The following is a 27,837-nucleotide window of genomic DNA, read 5'->3' as shown; positions in this document are numbered from 1 at the left end:
ACATACTTGCTTGTTATAATTGTACGTTCATTATCTTTGTGTGTTGACCTGTTTATCGTGCTCATGTTTTTATTGTGCCAATGTAGAAAGTGCAAATCGAGCAAGCATGAAATAATCAAGAATTGTTCAATCTACATGTGTTTGGTTCAGTTTGAAATTTAGAAAGCCGCTTTTCAATCCTTAATTTAATAGCAAAATTTTCTCATTAGTTTTATACGCTTACAAACCCAGAGCCGCATAATGGCCTTTGTCCCGAAAAACCCTTGAATATGCAGCTTCGATAGACCTGAAATGCCTTGACGAACATAAGCACTGTAATGAAATTTGCCTGATTACTATATGTCAAGCGTTCTGCAGAGAACATGCTGCGCACGCTGCGTCCACGCTGTTAAATGCGGTCACGTGCGCATGAATCATGCTTTGTGTGTACTCGCTCACGCGCACGCGCGTGCGTCATCAGGATGATTTTGACGCGGAGATGGCCTGCCCGCTGGCCTGCTGCCTCATCGAGCTATTCCGTGAGCAGTTTCATGGCGAGGTTCTACCCGAAGAGATCACAGAGGAGTGAGTGGCTCAGCCTCTGCCCCTGCCCCCGACCACGACCACCCCCCACCTCCCCCGCTTCCACCACCACCACCACAACCACCTCCTCCTACCCCCTCCACCGCCCCTCGTTGTCCAGCAAAGGCTGTCAACCCCCTCCCGCCTCCACCCGCCCACGCTCTCCACTCCACCGCCCACTCCCATTACCCTGCCCCCACTTTCTTCCATCACTCCCCTGTGTCTCCGCTTACCTCGGTTGCTCTTATGCGAATTCTTTTATTTGGAAAAACATATAACTTTGATGTATTAAGGCATTCACACATGTGTGATGTTCTTTGAGCATATGCTGTATGTGCGTAGTTGGATATGGACATGCATAAATGCATGGTTATGAATGCAAACATAAACACACGGACATTTCTCTAATGTGTTTATTATTCCAAATCCATTTTTAAAACATGAAACTTTGCAGCCATGAGCTGTGTCTTATGTAGATTATTTTAATCTATTTCATGTTTTATGGAAATTGTAAACAAAGTTTGGATTGTTACGCACTTCGTGACATCCCGATCCTGAGAAGCGCAAAGTAAATGAAATGTTTTTGTTGCGAAAACAATGGAACAATTTTGAACATCACAATTTATTTATCTCTGAAATTACTAAAAAAATGCTCCTTTGTGTCCTTATCGGATACCGACATTAGTTCTGTTGTTGAGATTTGCGATAAAGGGATGCGCTACATTAGCCACCTTCTAAATGACTTGGCTCACAAGGAAGACATTGTCACAACGTGGACCAAGATGAGAGTTTCTTGTCTGCAGCGATGACGAGATCATTTTTTCTCGTGTGCCGAGATTCCTCAAAGCTTTGTTGTGCTAGCGTCAACACAACGGCCTTGATATTTGATTTATATTTCCTACTGGTAGTGGGTACATCATTATGTCTTAACCTTTGTGTGCCTGATCTCAAACAGGGAATCAAAGGTCTTGTTTAAAAGCAAAATGTTGATTCAAATTCCTCCATGCCACTTTCATGCCAATCCAAGGTAGAAAGCAGAGTGTTCATTTAAAACGTATCTGTGGATATCATTGTCACATTATAAAAACATAATGCAAATGTATTCATTCCGTCTCATTGGCAATTGCATCAAACGCAGCCGTTTGAAAGCTATGACATTTTACATAGAATGTGACAGCTGTATTTTCTGTATGTTTAACATTTTTATTTTCCTTATTGCCTTTGCTAAACGTAAGGTTCAAACGTGATTTTATTTTTGTCTGTAATGTCTTGAGCGTAGAGTGTTAATCGTGACGTGTCGCTTGTTTTCTCCCAGGTCGCTGGAAGAGTCCGTCGGGAAGCCTATATACGTGATATTCAGGTGGGTCCCGTCGGCGTTATAGGTCGAACATCAAGCGTATAGTGCAACTTGACAGAGTCCTAGTTAAAAGGCGGTGACGGTTTTTAAAGAGGCGCGGTCGGCAGGAGACTGAACACGATTGTTTACGCGTACGTTCCGTGGTTGTCTTACGCGTGCCTTCACCAGGAACCTGTGTCAATTTCAAGAAGATGATGACGGCTACAGCGTGCTGCTCACCCTGATGTCTGAGCTTTACCAGAAACAGCCCAAGATTGGCTATCACCTTCTGTACTACCTGCAAGCCAGGTGCAATGGATAGCATATGAACTCTCAGCCCGTACACACAAATTAGTCTGAACAGCCAGCAAACATTCATTACATCTTTACATATTTTGTCGAACGTTCATTCGAATGACCATTGTGAATCAATACATGCAACACTCCTGCTGAAGATTGTGCACGTAGATTCCGTTGTATTGGGTGCGGTGATGGTTTCCCACTTTACTGTATCTCAGAACCAGTTTTGTAAATATTTGGCTTGTTGGGGATTTCTATTTAGTAATTTGAGCGAGTTGAGTCGAGTGCACTTACCATAGCAGCTCCATCTGGATGTGCATTGCTTTGACTTATTATTTTTTGTTGTTTGAGAGAACGACCATTTCCTGCATTCCAGCAAAGCGGCGGAGGGCAAGACGGCCGTGTACGAGTCATTTGCGCAGTCGACGCAGCTGGGCGATATCTTCACGTGCCTCATGTTGGACATGAAAGCCTGCCAGGAAGACGACGTGCGGCTGCTGTGCTACCTCGTGCCACCTATTTACACCAAGGTAGGCACACCGCTAACATAATTACAATTCGCACCCCCAGCTTCCCTGGATCTCAGTTTTGTAAGTTATTTTCGCTCACCCCCCCCCCCCCCGCCCTCCCCCCATATAAAAATACATGCACCTTGCTCATGGTCCCCACTCGGTGGGGCAGTGAAACCCACTTTTCCTCCTACTTTAAACCCAGATGGATAAAGTTCGGGAGTAGGATCCGTGGATTTTCTTTACCCTCCCTCTAGTAGTGCGGTTTGTGCTCTTCTATTGAAATTAAAAAATTCTTCCCCCCTCGTTGGATTTATCACGATTTGCACTCTCAACCCGATTCAATAACCCATTTTTTATTATCTCGGTTTCACTCACTCGTTTGTACATCATTCTCATCACTTGTCGTGGGGTAAAGTCTTGCGTACTCACTTCTTCCAAGATGTCTGACCAGTGTGGAAGAGTAGACAGGGACTCTCTAGAGCTCCCTCTAGTGGAGATCATTCTGCCATCAGTGGCATGAGCAAGTTATTGCCAGGCTGAAAGTTTACTTTGTGCACCCGCCAATTTCTATAAATAAGTCATAAATAATTGATACACAATTAGCTACACATAGCATAAGCATAGTGCTGGTACATGGTCTGTGGAGTGTAAAGCGTTGTTTGAAATGCACTGTTACTTTTGAGAATACATTGAGCCTTGTGATATTCAGCAGATCCTAACGTGGTTGTGAGAGTCTCCATTATTTTCAGGCTTTTGTTGACATAATCGTGAATGTGCTTATGATTTATTAAATCGTTTCATTTACCATTTGCTAACGTGCTCGCCGTTTCGTTTCAAAATTTTTTCAGTTTGACGACGTCGCACTGGGAAACAGCGAGCTGCTGAACATGATCGTGGCCGCCATCGACTCGTTACAGGTGGGCAGCAGCGGGAATCCACGTGCTATTTTGTATTATTTGGGATTCGCAAACTAGATTTGTGTGAAAGGCTCTCGCGCGTTCACTTGCTTGTGCCGGACAATTGGGATGTGAATTTGTGCTGATAGACGTGCGAGTGAAAGGCTTGTGACGTGGATGGAGGCAGAGGTTGCTTTGAAGTTAAATGCATGTCCTGTGGTGACCGGTGGATTGACTGAGCCACTTTGTTGAGCGTTTTTTTTATATATAAAAAACAATTTCTCAATCGCATCGCTCGTGTGACTCATAGGGCAGTCTGTTTATAAAAATGAACAACGTGCAGAGTACAGGATATCGTGCAGCGAAGCTAGAGTTGAATATCGAGTGAAGTAATTTTTTTATCCATTTATAAAATAATGCCCCTTATACTGTGATCATTAATCATGTATGTCCTGCTTACATATAAGAAGCTATTTTCTCACTTGTGAATTTTAAACAAACATACTTGGCGTATACGTTTAAAAAACTCAATTTGTGAGAATACATGCAATTTGAAGCTTGCCGCACTTGCACGTTTAGGTAGCAAAATTTGCTTGCAGCCAAAACATTTATTGACAGATAAAAAAAATTCTTCTTTGTTAATGTGTTCCAGATTGATCCATGGCTTTTAAGAGCACATTAATGGATTTTATTTTATACACTCATTGAAGTAGGTTTATGGTCACTCGTAAAGACATCCTCTCATTTCTTTTTAGAGTCTACACTTCTTAGAAATCCCGACTGCTGACCGTAGGGAGCCATTGATACTGGAAAAGAACATATTAACAAGGGCTTTGTTCTAATTATTATTTCATAATACACTTCCAGTTTCTTTGCCATAATTGAGCCACCACATACGCAGCCATGCTGCAGCATAATCAGAATTTACCCATAAGAGCCTCACTGAGTCTCGCGTAGTGAAATAATTCATTGCTGGAATCGCAAGTTTAGGTGATCCATAAAACAGCTGCCTCAAAGTCCTGGATTATAGGCATGCGACACCAGTTGCAGTGCTTGGCTACGTGATGTGCAATACCATGGTTATAGTTTTCATCAAATCACTGCGAATCATCACATGACTAATGCGTATAATTTGTTTTCGTGTTGCTTAAAATCCTGGGGCATTTTAAATATTAATTGTGGTAATTTTATTCTGTGTTTCATGTGTTCACACGTTTACGATGACGGCGAGCAGAGCAGTAATACTATGGTGCTGTTTTTACTCTCTTGTCTCCAGCTGCAGGAGATGGTTTGCCAGGTGATGCTGGGAAACCTGGTCATGTTCCGCAAAGATTCTGCACTCAACGTACTCAGTGAGTACCGTGTTAATATTACACCTCGACTGCGGGTAGCGTAACACCAGACTGAACTTTATTAATTATTGGATTACGAACTTAACTCAATTTACTTAACTGTTAAAGTATTTCACAGGCATCCTTCCTTGAATGTTTGACACCCACCCTCTAGAACATTTATCTTCCTTAGGCTGGTCAACGGTAGAAATGTTTACATGTTACTTAGCCTGTCATTTAATGTGCAAGATTGTTAGAGCACAGCATTTCATCTGCTGCAGTTATTTCAACATTGATTTTCAAAGTGAACACAACAAATGCTGAAAACACAATATATATCATTGGCAAAATGCTGCGGAAAAGCTGAACGTCGATTTTAAAATGCACAGAATGTGCGCACAGCATCTCGCAGGTATTAACTGTTGACACTTAACCGTGTTTTGCGTAGGCACCAGTTTTTTGCTCCCTATTCATAAATCGCTCTCGGCAGAGGGCACATTCAGAGCGCGCGTGCGACTGCACCTCCGCAAGCAATCAAGCGATCGCCTCCGCGCAAAGCGCCGCAGCCTGGGCTCACCGGAGGGGTAATTTGGCGGTGCAGGCAGTTGGTCATTCGCGCTCGTAAGCTTTCGGTGGTACCGAGGGATTGCAGATTGCGATGAGCACAATTATTTTTACACCAAGCCTTCTTCATGCCGACTCGGCACGAGATGAGTCCACGTGTGCGATGACGATTTATACGCTCCAGTTTGGCGAAGTACCCCGGGTCCCCCAGGTCTCTGAACACCAAGGGTTATGGGCGATTCAATTGATGGTTCAGCTCATGATGCCATATATCGACACTGGAAGCCTGCGCAGCTACTATTCCCAATGCAGGTTCATTTTAAATCACGTGCAGATTAAATGTCTCTCTTGCGATATGAAACAAAAACTCGATGTCGTTAGTAGAAGTGTTATGACGTGTTGATTAATCGATTAATATCGATTTTTAAGCTCATGACACGTGCATCAAATTTTGTGAGTAATAATCGATATTTTTTTTAAATTCTTGTACGTTGTATGTATTGGGTTCCCGTACCCCTGTCGAGATAATATATTTACCGCGGTTAAAGAAAATAAATAACAATTCTTGAATGGATTCACAGTACGCATTCTTGACAATTCACCAATTCACCCAGGGCGGTGGGGGTTCGGCGCATTGCTCTGAAGCCTTTGGAAGAGCAATTCAATTTCAAGTGCTTGATATTTGTGTATTTGCATTGACATGGTCAAAATTTGAATACAATATGATTTTAATGAGTTTAACACGTAGGCTTTCATGACCAATATCATCCATAATCAGATTAAATGTTGTAGATTTCGTCTCCCACACACCGGTGTGCTGTACTATTAATAAATTGGCATGTTCTGTTTACGTGACAAACCTTACTAATTGGCTGTCGGGTGGTGGCGGGTTTAACGACACATTTATATTTGCGCGATCTAATCCCAAAAAACCTGTATTGTGGATAATTTTAATGGAATTTTTTAAACAGAAGTTTGATTTGTATGGCGTCTAAATGCACATTACAGTACCCTTCACAACAATGGGACAGTATTGCAGGAAAATATTGAAATAAAAGTATTGTATGAAGGTTAGCGATGAAGTTCAAAATAAATATTTAAGCGTTAATATTTAACACATTCCTGCGGAGGGAGCTGGTAGGAACGTTGGGTTGCTCGGTCAATGGCCAGGGTGAACGGCGGCGTGGTGTATTCCGCAAATATGCCCGACCGAGGGCGGGCACAAGCCGGCGTGAGTAGGTTAAACGTTGAGTTTTATAAGGGCACCACGGGGTGACCAGCCCCTCTCCACCCAGCCCCACCTCTCCCACCCCCCACCCAGCCCCACCCTCCCCACCTAGCCCCTCCCTCCCCACCCAGCCCCTCCCTGCACGACGGACGGACACAATAATCTCCTGTGGGCTGGTGTAACCAGGAGGTTCCTACCAGTATAATTTATGCTGTCTGATTGCCAAATAATACTTTTTGAAAGATATTACAAATCCACGTGTCTAATGGCCCATTTAATAGCTAAACATTCAAACATGCAGTTCAGGTTCATGAGCAGGTTTTTTTTTCATCCTAATATTGCATAATTACGTGAGGTGGCTGGATGGCTCTGGAGCCAAGTGAGGCTTATCATTGCGCGGAGAACCATTGTCCAAGTCGCTGTGATATTCAGGCCCTGTGATAGATTAGTCCACGGTACCTGTAATGGAAGCCCACCCCTAGCGACACAGAGTAGGATGCTGGGCAGTGGTGGTGCACGCCTCTTATCCAGCACTGTGGTGACGCAATACAGCAAGTGCATTCATCTCCATCCGTTTCCATCTGTGGTTTTCTCTGGTACTCCGGTTTTTCCCCCACTTATATAAATAATTGCGCTGGCCAAAAATCCCATTATAGAACCACTGAGATTGGGCAATTGTTGGTGCCGGCTCTGGATCCCTTTCCGCTTGCCCTGTTGTTTCCCAAGCCTCTGAATCTAACGGAAACTGTGCGTGTTACAAATGTGCGCATTTTTATTTGATGCTGTTGGCCACCACATTTATTTCAGCTTCATTGAACGGAGAACATGACCTTGCGGTGCTTGTATGAGTTGCGTGATAATGCCTTGCCAGAAATTGTGAGCTCAGCGTGCAGTTTTCTAAGCTGCTGTTCTAGCTTCTAACCCAATAGTCATACGTCAAAGCGCAATCCTGTCGCTCTGAATTCAGCTACTTTATTTCAGCAACTGGCAAGGGCTCATGGTAGAGGATACGCTTGGGCTGCGGTTGCTATGCACGCACTCCGCAAGAAAAGCAATTGCATTATTCTCATTTTTTCGAGGATGGTCGATGGGATCAAGTGACTTCTGCCGTGTGGTTTAAAAACTCCATTTTCATAATCAGCTGCTCATGACGCAGTTCAAGGGTGGCTTTAGCTGTGGGTTTATCCACCTCTGCTTCCGGGAATTGGAAGGGGCCTGCTTTCCAAGCCCGTATTGCCTGTTATATATGAAGTGGTTGGTTATGTAAAGCCATGGTATGAGAAGGAGCAATGGTGCTAGGTTCATGTCTGCAGGGCGAGACTGCCTGAGCAAGTGGTGGAAAACGACAAAGCGTTGCCGTGAAAATAAGCACCTTTGTCTCCCCTCTAACTGACGCTATCTTCCTGTGTGTAAAAACCTGTAGATAGCCCTGAGCGTTCCCGTGAAACATTGGCAGAGAATAGACTTTGTTCCTTAGAAACACACCGATAATATCGTTGTTGGGCAAAGGTGGCGGTTGACGAGGCCTCGCCCGGTGGACGCTCGAAGAGCCGGCGAGCCAGGGGGTTAGCGTTGGGGAGACGGATTGTACAGCCCAATGGGGAGCACCGCTAATGAGCCGAGCCCAGACAGTTATCCCCGGGTTCCACGGTGGGAATTCGCAGTGCACCGAAGTTGGCCTTGTCAACAGCATTCAACCCCCGTGGCGTGGCCTCCAGACACAAACACATGGCTGCACAATTGTGGAGTGAGTAGCGACGCGTTACCCCCACCATGCGGCCGCGCACGGGTAGTGGAGCGTCAGACACGGTCTATAATGACTCCTCATTCTCCACCATTGACCAATTTCTTGGAAGGTTTCATCATTTAATATAAATTCTTCCGCTCACAATGAATGCATTCATTGAATTGTGAATGTAAGATCCAATCACTTAGAAGTCATGCAAATTGTAGAATTTGTCATGGCATGGTGCCAATTTTCAAGTCGCCATGAATTCAGGCCCTGTGATGGATAAGTACAAATTATTTGAAAAAATTTCCTTCGTTTTTATGGAACAAACAAGACGGAAGAAACGAAATGGAAAATGCAAACTAGACAGAACAAATGAGACAAAATTATTTATTCTTCACTTGAATCGTGACCCCGTCATTTTGATGGTTCTTCGAATTGTTGGGGAGGTGAATCGTTATGTAACCTCCAACTACCGACTGCCTCTTTGTTCAGCATCTCGATATGTGGTCGCGTCTTTTAATCTAGCATTTTTTTACATCCAATTTTCCCTTAGATTGCATAAATAAAGGTAAAATGTTCGAGTATTAACCAATTTTAAACCTATTTGTACGCAGGTATTAGTCTTGCTTATGGCATTCAGAATCCAGTTGTGCATTGTACACAGCAGCAGTAGTAGTAGTAATAATAAAAGTTTTGTTTACCCAAGAAAGCCTGGGGGGTATTGGCCCACAGAGCCACCCTGCGATCTCGACCCACTGATTTATGTGATGCCTCCCTTGAATGGGGACAGCGCAGCCTGGAGCATGAGCTGCGTTTGTTTGGGAAGGGAGGCAGATTAACGACAGCTGAGTGGCCAGACATTGCTTGGTCTGCATCCGCCAGTCGGCGCAGACCCAACTGAGCCTTACCAGCGACATTCCTTATTTAGTGGTGTTATTAGTAGCAGTAGAGGGCATGGAATCTGCCTTATTTCGTCAGATCTCCTAAGCTAGGTAGGGTTGACCCTGGATAGTGTTTGCATGGGCTACCACCTTGATTAACAGGTGCTATAGACGGTTGGGCTATGTTGTGGGCAGCAGAGTGCAGTGCAGCACAATCTTGCACTGTACTGCTCCGCTCCCAAATGGAAACACCCCCCCACCTTCAGCAACCAACACGGACTCGCATCGTGAATCGCCATCTAATTATCCCCACTTTACCCATATGGAGAGGCCCTCATCCAGTAGCGGATCGTCAAAACAGCTGTTCATGTACGTATTCGGCGTAGACCCCAATTCTTAAGCAAGCGTAATATCTTATTTTATTATTAAAAGCGGCACTTCTGTAGTTTTCAACCTCCAGATGGGGACCCATTGTCATTAGATGGAGAATCACTTGTGTCCAGGTAACTCTGCACCTCTGCCCAGAAATTTGTTCAATCGTTATGATTCAGGGTCACGATTAAATTCAGGAATCGATTATCTGGTTGGCTTTGTTTTAGATGCCTCCATTGTTTTGTTTCAACATGTTTTGCTAATTAAACTGTTTCATTTGCATATCATTTGCATGACTAGTAAAACATATTTTCATAGGCGGGTATTTGATGCGCGTATCGGAAGCATGAGAATTTATTTAAATTGATTAATCAATACATCATTCCATGCCTAGTCACGATTAAGCCTGATAATTAGAATGAAAAATAAAACTAAAAGCAATAGTGTATGTTTTAGTTGCAACAATATATATATTCAAGTCCATTCACTGTGAGAGTTCTGCTTGGTGTTCAGAAGACTTCTCAAGCCAAGAGTTAAGGATGTAGGTAGCTTAACTGCCCCAGTCACCTCCCCGGTCAGGGATTCACTTGGTCTGTCAACAGCAAAGCCTCGTCAAACTTCTCGAGCCACTGTTTCAAAGAAAGGCGAAATCCAAAGAGCTCTCGTGCTCTAGATGTGTATCTAAGTTGTGTGACCCTGGGCTATCCAAGACAAGTTGTTAATAAAAAAAGACTTTACCAGGTACAGCCCCCACTGGGCTATTAGCTCTTTTCACAAGCGACCTGGCCATACATGATGATAGCTTATCGAAGTGGCTTATCATCACATGTGGGAATTTATAATTTGTAGCCTTGGTCAAGGCGCTATGTAAATTCTAATAAGATAAGATAGTTGCAGCCAAATAATATACACTTATGTTTCTAAATGTGGAGGGCAAAACCGGAGGAATCCGAAGAGTAATCCATGTGACCACCACGGGGAGAGATAGAACATACGGACTCCAAATTTACAACAACAGGCATCGCCAGGGTCTGGAATCGAACCCACGACCAGGCGAGGGAGATAACATATCCTTGCCATTGCTGACCGTGTCGGAATTAGGGTCAAGTACACCATTATATCAATCTGGTGAAGTCACTACGACATCGTTTAGTGTAGTCGTATGAATATTCTTTCGGAGTTCAAGAAGGCTTTGGCTCTTGTTTGTGCCCCTCCCTTTCCACGTGGACCCCAGCCACAAGCCTGCAGTGGGAGACGTTCGAGCAATACTGCACCTGGCAGCTCTTCCTGGCCCACGGCATTCCTATAGAGACCGTTGTGCCCATCCTCCAGCACCTCAAGTACAAAGGTATGCTTACACTACCAGAGTTAATCCCGACCTCCCAGGGCCACTGGGAAGCAATGTGATGCTGGTTTATGAACCGAGAACCACTGGGTCTGGAACCCTGCTGGAGCCTTAATTAACCAGGCCAGCACCAATTGGGCCACGAGGCCTGCTTTTAGTGGGCCGCTTTCGGCATCATGTCATGAAATGGAGACATTCTTATTCGTAACTTCGCAAACCAAGAGCTGTCCAGGATCACCCCTGCTTAGCCTCAGAGATCTTGACGAGATTAGGCACATTGCAGATGCTTCAGTCATTGGCATGTACAAAATATTGCTGACTTTTATAGACAATGAAAAATATATATTTTTTGAAATTGCAAAAAAAACGATATGTTACTCTTTAATTCCTCATCACTGGGTTTGTTTTGAGGATAAGCCCACGCCTGAGCCAACATTGGTGTCTTGCAGATCACCCAGAAGCGCTCTCCTGCCTGCTGCTGCAACTCCGAAGAGAAAAGTAAGTCTTGCGTGAAATTACTTTCCCAGCTTCCTGCAGTCTACCCGCGTGTTTGCGCGCACTGCGAGGATGCACTTAAAATCCTCATGCCGCTCATCCCATTGTCCAAGCACATATTGCCCGTTGTTTTGCAATGAAAACAGATTATTTCTAAATTTTAAAAGGTTTTCTTGTGGCTTCTGGATACTGAGTTGTGGCTATGTGATCTGTGTACGTAGCCAGCCGTGCTCATCGGATGTGTGAAGGACAACAATCTAGATTTGAAAATGCATTGCCCCAGTGGCTTCCTAATATCGGAAGAGCGTTCCAGACGGCCGCAGAAGCGCATCTGAAAGCGTACGATACAGTGACGGTCTTTGTTCGATGGTTAGCCAAACGATGCATCAATTTATTTATTTAAAAGGTATAGTTACGCTAACGATATGTGGTCTGCACCTAAGATTCCATTTTGTACAATTTATGTAAATTGTGTATTGATTTCACATTTAAGTTCATGGATGGGACAAATTTGTACACATCTGGAAATAATACAAATAAGATGGAGAAACAACATGAAAAAAATAATTGATTCTTGAACTGCACTGAAACCCACTGATCAGAACAACGTATCAAATCGCTGGAAGGAGACGACGTGATATGCCTACTTTTTTCCCGTGGGAAACCCGCACTCCGTTTTCTCCCAGGAGCACATATCTGTCAGATGCTTGAGTTTGACAGAATATGTCTCAAAAAGGAATTGGCCAAGAATTCCAATGCAAGGCCCTTACGATTATTGCTGACTCTGAGAGCCTTTCCTGGAATAAAGGACATGCAATTATTTTTTCCTTCAGTTGTGAAAAAAATGATTTTGGTAGGGTGAAGTGAAATGGACCTTTTAAATTTCAGATTCCCTCTACACTGCCGCACAGAGATGCACATGCAGTCCAGTGCTTTTGGCATGCTCCCTTATGGTTTAAAGAGACTAAATTTATAACACATCGGCCAGTGGCGTGTGTGTATTACTCCGAATCTCTACCTACGTGCTTATGCATCTTTTATTTTCTGCCACCACATTGCTGTGTATATTTGATTATGTATGCTGCACTGCAAGATGCACAGATGCTACCTGCAGCACAGCTGGGCAGGCAGGCATGCTTTACGAGGGCGCCTGAGGTGGCGAGGAAATGTTATCTCCTTCGCCTAGTATGCAGGTTCGATCCTGACCCTGATGCGATGCCTGTTGTATATTTGGAGTTTGCATGTTTTCTCTCCCTGTACTCCTCCGGTTTTGCCCTCCACACTTAGAAACGTGTGTTTAGATGATGTGGTTACTTTAAATTCCCACGTGTGATAAGCTGCTTGGATGAGCTACCGTGTGTGGCCAGGACGCCTCTGAGAAAAATGTAATAGCTCTGTGGGCTTAACAGAGTGAAAAAAATGTGAAAGATTACTGAAACCAAACAACAAATAGGTTTTTTTTTTCCTTGTGGAGGCACGCCTACGCTGTGTGTCTGAGGCTATGGAATGTCAGTTTGAAGGTTCATTAAAGATTAAAAATTACTTTAAAGTTGTGGTTAAGCATGTCATGCTGAAGTCACACACGCAGGAGTTTTTATTATGCACAAGGGAAAATATAATTATTTATGTGACTGTGGCTACAAACACCGAACCATGGAGCATATGAACTCACACTGCCCCAGATTAAAATTTGAAGGCAGTAAATTTGCAATTCACCAACTCTCAGATAAAGCAATTGAATGGCTAAATCACTGAGAACTGAATCTTTTCAATACCCATGAGGGAGCGGAGGTGTAGAAGTTCACGCGCTGCACTCTGAGTGTAGTGACCAGAGTTCGAATCCCAGAAATGGCTAACATCGATGGGGGCTGATATCCAAAAACCATCCTGGACCCCTCCCTTCGCAAACGCCACAGTGTGAGAAGTCCGATCAAATAACTGCCGTGACCGACACAGCATGGGGACACTTTCATCCAGCAGTGGATTGAAACATTACTTATATTATTTATAAATGTAGTGTTATTATTATTATTATTTGGTTCTTTCGATAAAGCCACGTAAATTGAAAAGATATCACGACGTTTCGATCGCAACACAAGCAATCGTCATCACCTATCTACGTGGCTTTACCGAAAGAACCAAAGAAGATGAATTTCTGCAGCCACGAAAGCTTTAAGTCGTTATTATTATTGTTGTTGTAGCACTTGGGTGACACTGTGGCTCCTGAATGTGACTTTAAAGACTTTTTCAGGAACGATGCTTCAAACTTGTATCAGAACATGCAGAATAATTACTTGTCTACAAAATGAGAGCCATCACCTTTCCGGCTTGAAACTACTTGAGATCCTTTTGAAACTATATGAGATCCTATTGAAACTTCTTGAGATATGATTGGAACTCAATTAAATTCCAGATCCCAATGAGGCAAGTATTTTTGCAAAGCAGACCTGGAATTGTGAGGGAGACTAGACAACGTGGGTACTGCAAGCTCCAACCATGTGGTTGCCACAAATGAACCACAATACCTTGCTAATCTCATCAAGGAGCATAAACCATCATGTGAACTCCGGTCATCCTCGCAGCGGCTTTTGGCAAGCAATCGAACAAAGACGGTCACTACATCGCGTGCTTTTAGATGCGCTTCTGCGGCCGTCTGGGAACCCTCTTCCAATATTTGGAAGCCACTGGAGAAATGCACTTTTAAATGTAGATTGAAAACTCTTTTCTTTCATACTGCTTTTTGTGTTTAGATTGTTGTCTTTCCCTCGCACCTCAGATTAACACGATTGGTTATGTACGCTGCTAAAGAAGCTCAACATACATGGTAGGCAATAAGACCCACGGGAGCATCATTCCATCTGCATTCCCCATTGTGCCGACCCTTCTTGCCCTCGCTCTCTCCGATGGCGCAGGCCGATGGAGGAGATGGTGAAGCTGGTGCTGAGCCGCCCGTGCCACCGGGAGGACCACTTCACCACGAGCATCCTGCGCCACTGGGCCGTCAAACATGAGGAGATCCTCGCGGAGCATGTCAAGTCGCTGCTCATCAAGAACAACACTCCGCCACGCAAACGGCAAAGGTGAGACCACCTCGATCGCCAATCCGCACCGTTGTGCCAGGCATGCCCTGTTGGCTTTTGCACTTGCCGGCATCGTGAATTCGAGATGGTCAGCCCGGAAAGAAAGTTCCAAGCAGCCCCTAAAAAACCCAACTAATATTGATAAAAAGTACAAGGCCCGAGCACAAACATACATTTAAAGCTTCTAGGCACAACGAAACTGATCCCAAAAACTCAAACTGTGCGCGCTCACTAGCTGTGACACGGCGAGTAAGAGTCACATGGTCAATCCAATAATTTAAACGAGGGGCAGCATTTTCTTCCCCGATGTGAGGTGAGGCTCCTGTTCTGCGGGTCGCCGTTCTCGCACCAGAGTTAGGTGTACGCGGAGGGCTACGCTCGCTTGTGGAGGTGTAATGATTCAAGCCCTGACCGTACCCCAGCAAATTAAATTAATTGTCTCAATTCCAAAATCAATAAGTCTAATAAACATGATTCAACACAACTGGCATGAGTAAAAACGACGATCGATCCATCGACGTACCATTACATCTCGACTCAGTTTTGTTGTTGTTTTGTTGTTGATGTAATGCTGTTGTTGTTGACGCCATATTCTTCTATCGTGCTGCGATGTGATAGTTTGCGCAGCTCGAGCAGCAAGCTGACGCAGCTGACTGTGGAACAGATGCTCGAACACCTCGACAACTTGCGACTCGTCTGCAGCCCCCGGCAAACTTGTGAGCCTCCCAGAGTTGTGTAGTCATGATGATAATAAGAAAATCAAAACCCATTCTCTTTGGTTCTTTCGGCAAAGTCACTTAGGTATAAAATCAAATAAATTAAATCACGACGTTTCGGGCGCAACACAAGCGTCCGTCATCTGGTGGGACAACCACAGCAAGAAACAATTATTGAAGTGGGCAAAAGGGCTGCCGTGACAAGAGGCTAAATAGGTAAGAGAGGGGGGAGGAGCAAGGGAGGAGAGATAGAGAGGGGGGGGGGGGGGAGTAGGGGAAGTGGAGCGCTGCTAGAGGGATTAGAAGACAAGACGAGCAAGGCAAAATTCCCGGGGGGGGGGGGGGGGGGGGAAGTGGGCGGGGCTGCGAGTGGGAGGCTGAAGAAACTGGAGATGCGGATATGAAGGCAACACCATAAAGCAGTAACGGTTTTACCTGGTTAATAACATCCTTCCAATGATTGCTCAATTTGTATCCATCTTCTCGGTTGAAGTTATGTCTATGTTTATATATCTGGATGGCTTCATGAACAAACCTTTGATAGTAGCCCGAAGGTTTGCAGAGTACCTTGGTCTCGGGGAAAAAAAAATCATGAGATGCCACAGCGTTATAGCAATGGTTAGCCACGGCGGAGGTATTGGTTCTGCCGTGTTTCAGATCTGACTTGTGTTCGCGAACACGGTCCGAGATATGTCGTTTCGTTTCCCCAATGTAACAGCCACCACAGGTGCAACTTAGTTTGTAGACTCCAGGATATTGAATGTCAGGAATGACATCCTTCACAGATAGGATTAGATCACGGATTCTGTGTACTGTACTGAATCGGACCTGGATCTTGTGTTTGTTTAAGATATTTGTTTGTTTTATACCTACATGACTTTACCTGAAAGAACCAAAGAGTATGGATTCCCTGCAGTCACGAAAACTTCAAATCTAGATCAAAGCCCATTATTTACCCAAAAAAAGGCTCACTCAATCTAAAAGCTCTTTTCACAAGGGCCCTTTATTGAGATGTTTGACTATTAATGAGGGTATGTGGGGCACGTTGGATGAAAGCAAGGTGCCTCGATAAAGCCCATGGTTTTAAGGGTGTTACATTTGGAGCTTTGCAGAGATGGATTCCAAGCTCCATCGCTGTTTTGCGATCTGGCCACAATCGCAGCGCAGACCTGCAAGACGTGGTATTCCCAGGCAGTCTCCCATCCAAGTACTAACACAGCTCAACTCTGCTTAGCTCAAAGATTTCATGAGATTGGGTATGTTCAGGGTGATTTGTTAGGATGCATACAGAATGCAGTATGTATATTGATCTTTCACACCGTGCATAGCTATTTGTGCTAATGGGAGGTGTGGGAGAAGGACAACAGACGAAACACAAAAGCAGTTCTAAAGAAATGAGTTTTCAATCTAGATTTAAATATGCATAGCTCTAGTGCCTTCCTAATTTCAGAAGGAAGAGCATTCCAGACGGGCACAAAAGCGCATCTGAAAGCATGCGATGTGTTTCTGTTCGATGGCTTGCCAAAAGCAGCTGCGAGGATGACCGGAGTTTGTGTTATGGTTTGTGCTCCTTGACGAGATTAGCAAGGTATTGTGGTTCATTTGTGGCAATCACTTTGTGTGGAATGAGTGCCTTGCAGCACGTTGAGACGAATATCACCGAGTCACACAGAGTCAAAGATCACACTGTAGGATGATAGGTGATGCTTGTTTATTGGGTTATGTATCTGGAATCTACAAAGCAATCATTTCCCCCGACTGTGAAAAATTGGCAGGACCCTCTTCACAAAAAGAATATTCATTAGATTCTGTGAAGCTTTCCTGGGTAAACAAACATAGTAATCATCGTCATTGAATTCTAAGCACCACCTTCATCGTGACCAAGCATGGGGTGGCTGTGGTGATGGAGCTTTTACAAAAATCAATCAAACACGGGTATCCTGTAAATCATCCTATTTAGCTTATGGCTGAGTGAAAATCTCAATTCTAAAAATGTTCGCCCAATAATTAAAGAGGTGTATAAATTAAATACATTGAACCAAAAATTATCTACATGGTGATCAGAATTACCATTTCCAAATGTTAGACCGGTAAATCCATTGCCGGCGCTGTTAAACTGGCGTTTCATAATTTTCCATTCGGTTTAATACACGCCTGTGATAAGTTGTACTTGATGATATGTTCGTAATGTGGCGGCTGCATGTAGAAGCAGGTGTGCGAGTCCACACGAGACCCTAAGTCTCTTTTGCATGGGGAGACCTGGGACCGAATCTCCCCACCAGAGCGCCGGCGAGCGACGTCAGAAGCGTCATTTTGGCTGCTCACATTCACTTTGTCCCCTGGATGCCAGAAAGCATCCACAAAACCTCGTCCCCCCGAGTCTGTGAGCCGTTTAGAGCTTAGCCAGTCGGTGTTATTAATTTATTTATTCCCCTCACACCTCCCTACCCCCCCACCCCATGCCGCTCAGTTTTCGCACAGACGCCGATTCTGCAAGCCTTGCAGCACGTTCAGGCGAGCTGCGACGAAGGGCAGAAATCAAGGTGAAACGCAACACCGGCGTGTTTGCTCCACTGTGATTTGTGCCGTACAGTACAATGATGTTTGGACTTGTTTAGGGTCTTAAATGCGACCAACTGTCAACATGCATGAGCAGTGCAGGTGAACAGGCAAGGAGGGCCAAGTGAGGGTTGGCAGAGGGTTGGGTGTGATGAGAGAAGCAGCTCTTCAGATGCAGAGGAGGAGGAAGAGAAGAGGATGGTTTTGAGCCTGGATTAAGAGGGAGGAGAGTCGGTGGTGATGACGATCAGGGGGAGGGAGTCCCAGACATTAGGGACAGCATAGGAGAACAAGAGACCGACCGTTATTTATGCAATAATGAGTGTGCTTACAGAGAGTTGTATTACAGAGGCTGACAACATCCATGTTCACTGAAATTCATATTGCATTGATCTTGAGGTTCATTGTGCAAATCTACATCGTTCAATTAATTAATCGTTCATGTTAAAATTATCCGTTAATGCAAGTACAGATTCATCACACAATGTGGAACCGATGTGTTGTCGATATAATCAGGAAGAGGAGGTTGCAATAGTTCTGTCACAGTGTGCAGAATTGAGGAGAGGGGCCGGGTGACAGAGATGGGTGTTAGAGTGGTGCCCAGAGAGTAGCAAGAAAGGGGAAGACCAATGAGGGAGCCTTAAAGGTCAGGTGGCAGGAAATGGTAGCAAGGTTTGGTGGCATTGGCCATGATGACCTTTTGACCTTGACCGTGAATATTAATGTTATGTTTATTTGCTCTGGACTTTGGGACTGCGGGCGGGATGTTCGCGTCAGGTTCAGCGATCTGTTCGCGCTTGCCGAGGACTTTGAGGATTCGTCAAAACCCACGAGAAATCGACGGAAGGGGGCGGCCGCCACAAGCCCCCGCAGCAAGAAGGCTCCGCCCCCCGCCAGCAATGAGGAGGAGTCGTCTGGCAGCAGCCAATCGGTGAGCGACAGCTCCTGCATTTAACCAAAGGTTATTTTTTCTTGCGCGAGGGTCCACTGTTTTCCCAGCGCATCACTTGACTTTTACCGTCGGTCGTTGCGATTGCTATCGTTGACATTCGTGGGTGTTGTATTCATTGTACATTAACACGTAGGCTTTCGCGACCAATATTATCCATAATAGAGGTTTTTTTAGGGTTAGATCGCATCAATATAAATGTGTCGTTAAACCCACTACCACCCGACACAGGAGGATTTCTCCACAAATGTGGCTGTCGCCTTATGAATGCTAGTTGTAATTTCTGGCGAAACGCCATCCTCGAATTGTAAATGTTGTGCGTTTCCTCTCCAACACACCGATGTGCTGTACTCGTAACGAATTTGCATGTTTTGTTTCGATGACAAACCTTACTAATTGTCTGTGTCGGGTGGTGGCGGTGGTTTTAACGATACATTTATTTTTACGCGATGTAATCCTAAAGAAAAACTTCTGTTATGGATTCATTGTACATGGATAGCCTTGTGTGAGTCCACTGCTGGATGAGGGCTTCCTCATGTTTTATGTGTTTTTTGGAGGTTAAATCTTGACTTAAAGCTTTCGTTACTGCAGGAATTCATATTCTTTGGGTCTTTCGGTAAAACCACGTAGATAGAAAAATAATATTATTATCATGACGTTTCGACCGCAACACAAGCAATCGTCATCATGTATTTTTTTTTTTACACCTGATGACGATTGCTTGTGTGGCGATCGAAACATCGTGATCATTTTATTATTTTTCTATCTATGTTTGTCGAGACTATTTCACCATACAGGTATTCCTCTACTTACGATGGAGATGCGTTACGACGACCCCATCGTAAGTTGAAAATATCGTAAGTTGAAGATGGCCTAGCCTACCCAGGAGTCTTAAAGAATGGTGATAATTTAGCAAAACAGAGCAATTTACAGTACCCTACTGTATAAACTATATACCGTATGTATTTATTAATTACAATACTGTATTGCACAGTAAAATGTAAAGTAAAAAAAACAAGGTAAATTCTTAGCCTACCTATATGAACTGCAATTTAATAGAAAGTTTTTTCAGGAAACAATCTTATCTGCTATAAAAACTTTTAACATGCGTTGAACGTATCATATCATGATAACCTTAAAATTAAATCGCTAAAGCTACGTATCATACATGCATTGAACGTATCGTAACGTATCATATTGTACTGTACTCACCAAGATTCTGTCCGTCTTCTGCATACTTGAACGATGTTAGGTTGTTGATGGCAATTTTGTCGTATCGCTATCGCCATCGTAAGATCGAAATATCGTAAGTCGGACCATCGTAACTCGGGGACTACCTGTACTTCATGATCAGAGTGAGGATGGATTGTTGCAATGCAGGACCTTGAGAGGTGACAGCGACTCGGGGAGGTCTTCATCCAGCAATAGATGGGTCTTGACTGATGATGTTCAAGGGGCAAGTGCTGAATGAGTGCCTTCCCGTCAAGCTCATATGGCACGACCTAATTCTAGATTTGAACCCAAAAGAAACCAATTATGAATCATAATATTGATCGTAAAAACCTACATGTAAAATGTAAGTGTCATAGTTTACGTAATTGGGTTTATATCATTGTTTGTGGCTTTGACTTGCAGGAGGAGGAAGACACGAAACCCAAAACTCACAAGAGGAAAAGGAAACCTTCAGCCATGGGATCGGACAGTGACTGAGCCGTGTCGCGGGCCTTGTGTTGAAACGTGCTCCTACCGCACGACAGATCCAAACACTTTGCAGTACGGTGATGAGAAGAGATTGACAGTTTCACTCCCACACAGCGTAGCGAGTCACCGGATTCGTTTCTGCTCACGCCTCTGATGCAAAGGACTTCGGACGGCAGCTGCGGCCCTGTCCTATGTCTTAGTACTCAAACTTAGAATGGAAGCGGTTGAAGAGAGAAAAAACCCAATTATGGAAGTCGGCTTGAATTTGTGCGATCACATTTTGGTCAGTTTTGAATTGCATTTCAACAAACGCTCAACTAACCGGCTTGCGTTCGTCATCATGACATGGCAAATTTCAGTAAATCAAGATTGTTTTGTAACTTTGATGTTTTTCTTACCACCTATATTCTTTGGGTGGAAGCCTCAGTCTCAGATTCACAACATTTTGCCCCAATCCTTATAAAAGCAGAGGCCTCGACTTAGGTTGAAAAATCCATCCCTCGGCCCGGAACCAGTGCTGCTTGTGAACGAGTCGTGGAATGCTCCTTCAAACAATACCGTGGATGCATGATACTCAGCCCTGGATTCCAAGGCCAATAAAAAGTCGACGGATAATGCGATGAAGGCACAGGTTCACGGCAAGCTCCAAGAATCCATTTGAGAACTCGCGCCTGGCAAAATACGGTAGCAATAAATAATTACCTCACGAGGCGAGCAGCAAAGGTGGCCTCAGTGAAGATGCTGTTGAACACGTTCAAACACGTTACTTCCCCCTATGGCACTTGTCCTTTTATCGCTACCCTTTCAGATGGGCCGCGCACTAATGATCAAAATGATGACATTCCAAAGTGCCGCGTGCAACTCTTTCAGGGATTTTTAACATTCTTACTTGTCTTCTATAAAAAAAAAATGAATCGATAGATCTGCAGTTCTTGAAAGTGTATGTTACTCAATTTAAACTATGTCCAGCGTCTCTTTTTGACGGCAGAACGATGGGTATTGGTAATTAAAATATCCGTGCTATATATGGATAGAGACAAACGAAATGTCACTCGAAATGTGGACAACATTTAAGTAGTGGAAATTGTTCTGTGAAAAAAGTCACAATTCCAGACTCGATTATAAACGTGCAGCCTTGAATGCAAAATAAATGAGACAGTTAACATGTTGTTTTATTTTAATTAATGCATCTAAAAGTGGTAGCGTGAAAGGCACACGTGTATATAAAAATCGTGTTTTTAACTTGGTGCGCTGCTGATGACAAAAGTAAAAATACAGATGTGTATACAACAATCATGACTTACTTTTAGCCAACTCAGTTCTGTTTTCTAAAGTGGTCAGTGTTGACAACAGGGTTTTAAAGTAAATGTCACATTAACATTCTACAGAATAGCGTCCGTTATTGTAAAGCATGCAAATTTGTACAAATCTGAAGTAAGTTTGAATCAAATATTTGGGAAAAGTTCTGAGCAGCTTCTTGTTAAGACGTTTAAATCGAGTGCCACTGTAAGGGAACATTTCGTTATTTCTTTTAAAAGTTTTTGTTTGTTCATTTTGGAAGTTCTAACATTTAAATGAAGGTTCTGAGAAGCCCATTCCCTCATGGCCACCAGACGGCAGTTAAGACCCCACACAGCCCACGAAAGCACCACGCGCAGTGCTTGGGCACTGGTTACAGACCGCTGTACCCTCATACGTTCACCCAACCACACACGCAGCTCACATTAGCGCAGTAAACACTTCGGGCCGCCACTACGGAATGTTGACGAAATGGCAACAAACAAATTGCATTTGCGATTTTTACCTCGTTGATAACCGAGATGTTGACATTCTTTGGTCAAAATTGGACAAAAATTCGGCGAAATGCATTTAGCTCTTAACCTCGCTTTTCGGCAGTTGTGCAAACTACACGCAGAATGGTAAAAGTGACGGAAGATCAAATGCATCAGGATGGAGGTGTGGTTTGGTAAATAATGTGGTGGACCCGCAATGAAGCACACTGCTCGTCCACGCAACTCACGCACTGGTCAGTAGATTGGTGCAGTGATGGGAGTCGGGCTGTTATCACCCAACCCCTGGGTGTTCATCAAAGAGCCGATTCCGTTGCCGCTGGAGATGCACCGCTGTAATTGCCCTTGGCTGTACCATGACAGCCTTAATTTGTTCAGTCGGAATCCACCGTTGAAGCGAAGTATTGCTCCCATTGGTCACTCGTTTAGACAACAGCACTGATTTCGGCACCTTTTCAGCACCACAGCTGCGCCACACAGAAAGGCCACCATATACGCGGTGACTCATCCCATTGTGACCCGCTTTTTTGTTTCCCCGAGCTAAACTCGCAGTGGGTGGGGGAAAACCGCCTTTAAACTCCTTCGATAGCGGTATGGCGATGAGAAAGAAACATCTTTCAATCACTGAACATCCATCCATCAAATGGAAGCTGTCTAGCGAGCACTAGCAACAAACCAACTGGTCCATGGTACGTAGTTGTCCTGCCTCCAGGTCAGGTTATGCCCTCTCAAGGAAACCTTCGGCGGGTGTTTTGCTGCTGCTAATTTTTTGGTGTATCGCTACGTTTGGTTTCTCGAGCCGTTCCGCGCGACGGTTGAACATCTTTCAACGAGGGGAGCGTGGCGACTGTCAACATGTCAAAATAGGACTGTGAAGGCAGGCAGGCAGGCAGGAGGAGACTGACGTACTGTAGCCTGCGACTTGTGCCGTCAACCTCAACGGTCGGTGCCTCCAGAGGCCTTTGTAAAGCAGGTGTGTTTCGGAATCTGCGGTCGCGCACAGGTGTATTATAGTTTTTATTATTATTGTATGGAAGTTGGTGCACGGCAGGTGAAGGGGTCGGTGGGAGCGGGTGGGGGGGGGCTACCAGGTATGCTGTATATTGCTGACGTAGGCTTTAAAAAAACAAAAAGGAAAATGTATATTTTACACAACCAGGGAATGAAACGTTTAAAAAGTGGCTTGCAAACAAATTTCTGGATGTGTCTTTTTTCCGTACTGTGCACATGTTACATGTTATGTACATGTTAGAATACATTGAGAGCCACATTTGTAACATAACGAGAAAACAATACAACGTTGTCAATACCCGCTTGTGTTATGGTGATTTTTGTTCGCGTTGTGGGTGTCATTTTGTCCATGTTTGTTCGCCTATTGCAACTATTCTCAACATACAACTCTCACGCATCTGCATATGGAGATTTAGGTTTTTTTTGGTTCAGCAAAAAGATTGCCCCCTTTTGTGGGGATTTACGGGCAGGTTGTGACTACTCGAGACAATTCCTCGTAACAGTAACGTGGAATTTGCGCCACTCACAGTGGAAGTGAGCAAAGCCCTGATACACCTTTCAAGGCACTCTACCAGTACCAGGTGAATGATTCACCGTTTCGCGTACGGTCTATCTCGTCCTACCGATTTCAGCAGTAAGGCTGCCGCCAATACACCTTCCCATCGCTCTCTCTGCGCGCAAATAAAATATAAAAGTATATTTACACATACCATCGGCCACGGACATTGACTCGCAGAAGGCCGTCTGGCCGATGGAATGTAAAAAAAAAAATCTCAAACGACTTGCATTTATTATCTGGAGAGAGAGACGTGAAGGAGGCAGGCGTATTGTTTGCGTATTTATCTTGTTAACGTATATTGACCGTGATTATTTTCTATCCTGGAAGTAGATGAGGATAAAATGTATTAAATATAGAAGTGAACAAGTAGCAGGTTGGATAATGACGAAGATAAGGTATTATCCAGCAGTGGAAATATATACAATATATGATGGTGGCAAATGGTTGAGATGATCAGAATATTTATTTATACTGGAGGAATCCGATGAGCTATGAAGCTCATTCGACAGGTAAGCAGGCAAATTATTGCCGTGCTTCGTGGTGTTATTATCATCATCATCATCAACATCGTCGTCGTGATTGTTGTTGAGGTGCATTGGCTGGTTGGCTGATGGTCGAGAGGGCGGGAGGAAGCGCCGAGTGGAGTGAGTGAGAGCTTGCAGCTATATAAGTAGCAGCCGTCACACCTCGCTCGCTCCTCATTGCGCTGAGACAGAGCGCTGGGGCGTTACGCTGCAGGGAACCCGCGTCAGAAGAAAAGGGATAGAGAGGAGGGGGGAGGGGGTTGGAAAGTTGAACGATAAAAAGAGACGGTAAAAAAAAATATATATATAAGACTAAAACTCATCGTCATCATCCCAAACCCCCATGGTTCCATCGCAGCATCGACGCGCCTCCTGGCGAGAGGCAGCCAACGCGGCAGTCATGTGGAACATGATGAGATCTCTCAAGCCTCCGGGCAAGACCTCAGATGAGAAGACATCTCTGCAGCAGCAGCAACAGCAGGGCAAGGAAGCGGCAGCTTTCGGCATGGTGGTCACTCCGGGCAGAATCCCACAGTTTATCATCCCCTCGCTGGAGGTGATGCTGGTGGCGCCTCCGCCCGCAACTGCAGCCGGACGCGACGACGCGACGTTGGGGGTGCCCTCTCTGAGCCGCACCCTCAGCCAATCTGACCCCGTGATGAGGAGGAGGCACGGGGTCAAGACGGCGTCGGGGAGCTCGGCGGGAGACCTCCTGGACACCAGTGACCCTCTCATGCGGGCTGCCATGTCGCTGCCGCACTTGCCCAAGAGCACGACCCCCTACGGGTTCCCCACGGTGACGGAGAGTCCTCACACGCGCAGGAAGGAGTCCCTCTACTTCGAGAGCGACCACGAGGAGCAAGGCGACGCCTGCCAGATGGTGGGCGCTGAAGCTGCCGGGACCTGTGGTGGTACTGGAGGAGCTGTAGGAGGAGGAGGAGGTTTGCCGTTGTACCGAAGTCGATCGAATCCCGTGCCTGGCCAGGCGCGCTGCGGTGCTGCACTGGCTGTCGATTTTGAGCTGGTCGCCAGCCGTGCCATCTCCTGGGAGACCATCCCGGCGCTCACAGTGACTCCGCCAGACGATGGGTTCTTCAAGAAGCCAAAGACGAGGTTCAGGGGCCTCATCAGGAAACACTTGCCCAGCATTAAACGCATGAAACCAGGCAGCGGCGGCGGCGGCAGCAGCGGCACGAAGAATAAAGAGGCGAGCCAAGAGCCAGGGGACAGTCGGGGAAGGGAATAATCAGTCACCTAACGCTGTTTGTGTTTGAAGAAGGAAATTTTTAATTATTATTTCTGCACTCGGCCACTGTGGTTGCAAGTGTATTAAATCAAGGTTTTGTAAACGCATGGTCAGCATCACTATCCTTATCATTTTCTTACCGTGTTATTTATTTTATTTACTGCTTGTTTTTCTTATGCTATTTGTTGCTCGCGGTTGCAATTCACTCGGTGTTCGCCGCCGATGTCTTGACGGGTTTCTCTTTTCATTCCTGTTGCTGCTCTACGACTCCCCCCACCCCCCGTACCGTTCCCGTTCCGCTGTAATGTGTACCGATGCCTACTTTATTGAGAGCGATATTGCCACGTAAAATAAAGATTGAATGATCATCATCATCTTCGTCACCATCATTATCGTCATGTTCCTCATCATCAGCTTATGATTATTAATTCTCATCTTCATCTTTGTCATTATCTTCCCCGTTATCTTTCATCTTCGTCATGATCATCACCGCCATCGTCGTCGTGTGCCTCATCATCATCATCCCTATCATCTAAATCATCATCGTCTTCCTCATCATAAATTTTCTTGACAATGTCGCCAATAGTCATGCACACACTCACATTATACACACACACTGCACATTATTAATAGACATACACGTGTACAGACACACACGCATTCGAGGGACACTGGAATGAAATGCGTCAACTTTGTGTTTGAAAAAAATAAAATCGAATTATGCGTTATGCAGTTGGGTATTGAGTTTGTGGTAGATGCATGTTTACATTACGCGTTGCACGCGTCTGATGATTGACAAACACGCGTCACGTGATGTTGAGAGGGCTGAGTGAGTGGGAAATCTGCGTGCGTCCAGCATGACGTTAATGATAATGAGACCGAGGTTTTCTTACGTGGAGCTACTGATGATTAATCATCAGGCACGTGCAGCGTGTTCACACTTAATTTGAACTCAGACTGATTACCACAAAAATGCGAACCGCGATTGATTACGAGGGATTGGAGATTAGTAAATATAATGTTCCGTAACGGCACATTTAATTAACTGATTTATCGGGGAAAGCCTCAAAGAGTCTCAAGATATTTTGCAGGGGGCAGCTGCATTAGGATGTCAATTCTCTTATCCTGTAGCTTTTGCGCTTGAGAGGAAACCGGGGCGTTTGATTAAACCCCACGACGACCAGGAGACAATGCTACAAGCTACAAACCATCCGTACGGATGGATCTCTCATTCAGAAAATATTCCTACGACCCAAATCACTATCAATGTGCCCGATCTCAGACTCCCAAGCAGGAGAGAAGAGTGGTCAATATTCGGATGGGCGACCACCTGGCTTGCGAGGTGTTGTAGGCGTGGGATCGCATGGTGCCTAAGGAGATGGCAGTACAGCCAGGGTCATATTACTGGTAGGAACCACCTGGCTCCACCAGCCCACAGGGGATTATTGTGTCCGTCCGTCCGTCGTGATTTCAAAAATGGGAGGGGTCGGGCTGGGTGGAGAGGGGAGGGTGGGGAGGGGCTGGGGCTGGGTGGGGAGGGGAGGGTGGGATGGGGCGGGGTGGGGCTGGGTGGGGGGTGGGAGGGGTGGGGCTTGGCTGGGTGGGGAGGGGCTGGTCACCCCGTGGTGCCCTTATATAACCTACTCACGTCGCCGTTGACCCTGGCCATTGACCGAGAAACCCAACGTTCCTATCAGCTCCCTCCGCAGGAATGTGTTTAGGTGAACGTGTACTGTAATAGCCACCCGGCAGACCAGGACAGAACAAAGACCCCTCCCCTATCAATCCTCTCTCCCCTTACAGCAATTAACAAAGGCGGTTAATGCTCATGTTGTTGATTTTGTTTATATTACTCAAATGCAAACGATAACGTGAATGCACAATGATACTTTATTAATTGAGAATGTAATGTCTTCTGTGTTCCATGTCCCTGCCGTTCCCTCCTCACTCCATAAGCACTGCCCGGAGCACAGCAGTGGATCGTTGAATCCATCAGTTGCGACTCATTTCCCTTTGCGTGGATTTTCTCTGGGTACTCCGATTTCCATCCAAATTGTCCAAATATCCAAACGCACGACTCGACTGAAAAGAGAGTGTTCAGCCTCGATGTGGCTTTCTCGGGTAAATGTATACATTATTATAAAAAGTG

General features: G+C 45.0%; 2 protein-coding genes across 9 annotated transcripts in view; both read left to right on the top strand.

Moving 5' to 3' along the window:
• Window positions 1-23,655, top strand: part of INTS3 (integrator complex subunit 3) — a 39,434-nt gene extending 15,779 nt beyond the window's left edge. For 5 of the 8 annotated variants that reach the window (XM_061553465.1, XM_061553464.1, XM_061553461.1 and 2 more), the window contains exons 18-30: window positions 461-564; window positions 1,877-1,921; window positions 2,087-2,206; window positions 2,574-2,727; window positions 3,558-3,626; window positions 4,882-4,957; window positions 10,948-11,061; window positions 11,508-11,556; window positions 14,466-14,633; window positions 15,252-15,349; window positions 17,820-17,893; window positions 18,669-18,839; window positions 20,493-23,655. In XM_061553465.1, coding sequence (XP_061409449.1) covers window positions 461-564; window positions 1,877-1,921; window positions 2,087-2,206; window positions 2,574-2,727; window positions 3,558-3,626; window positions 4,882-4,957; window positions 10,948-11,061; window positions 11,508-11,556; window positions 14,466-14,633; window positions 15,252-15,349; window positions 17,820-17,893; window positions 18,669-18,839; window positions 20,493-20,567 — 1,317 coding nt within the window. In that variant the 3' untranslated portion in view covers window positions 20,568-23,655. The remainder of the gene's footprint in view (window positions 1-460; window positions 565-1,876; window positions 1,922-2,086; window positions 2,207-2,573; window positions 2,728-3,557; window positions 3,627-4,881; window positions 4,958-10,947; window positions 11,062-11,507; window positions 11,557-14,465; window positions 14,634-15,251; window positions 15,350-17,819; window positions 17,894-18,668; window positions 18,840-20,492) is intronic. The other 3 variants (XM_061553467.1, XM_061553462.1, XM_061553460.1) reach the window with 1 other exon arrangement.
• Window positions 23,656-24,636: 981 nt separating this feature from the next.
• On the top strand, window positions 24,637-26,360 carry LOC133343580 (C2 calcium-dependent domain-containing protein 4C-like). Its single transcript, XM_061553268.1, has one exon. It carries the CDS (start codon window positions 24,786-24,788, stop codon window positions 25,686-25,688), a length of 903 nt encoding a protein of 300 aa, XP_061409252.1. The 5' UTR covers window positions 24,637-24,785; the 3' UTR covers window positions 25,689-26,360.
• Window positions 26,361-27,837: the final 1,477 nt, after the last annotated feature.

This window comes from Lethenteron reissneri, chromosome 18, assembly GCF_015708825.2.
Source record: "Lethenteron reissneri isolate LAM-NWPU_2019-01 chromosome 18, ASM1570882v1, whole genome shotgun sequence".
NCBI lineage: Eukaryota > Metazoa > Chordata > Hyperoartia > Petromyzontiformes > Petromyzontidae > Lethenteron > Lethenteron reissneri.
The sequence above is the reverse complement of the archived record's forward strand: the minus strand, read 5'-3'. Positions and strand labels throughout refer to the sequence as shown.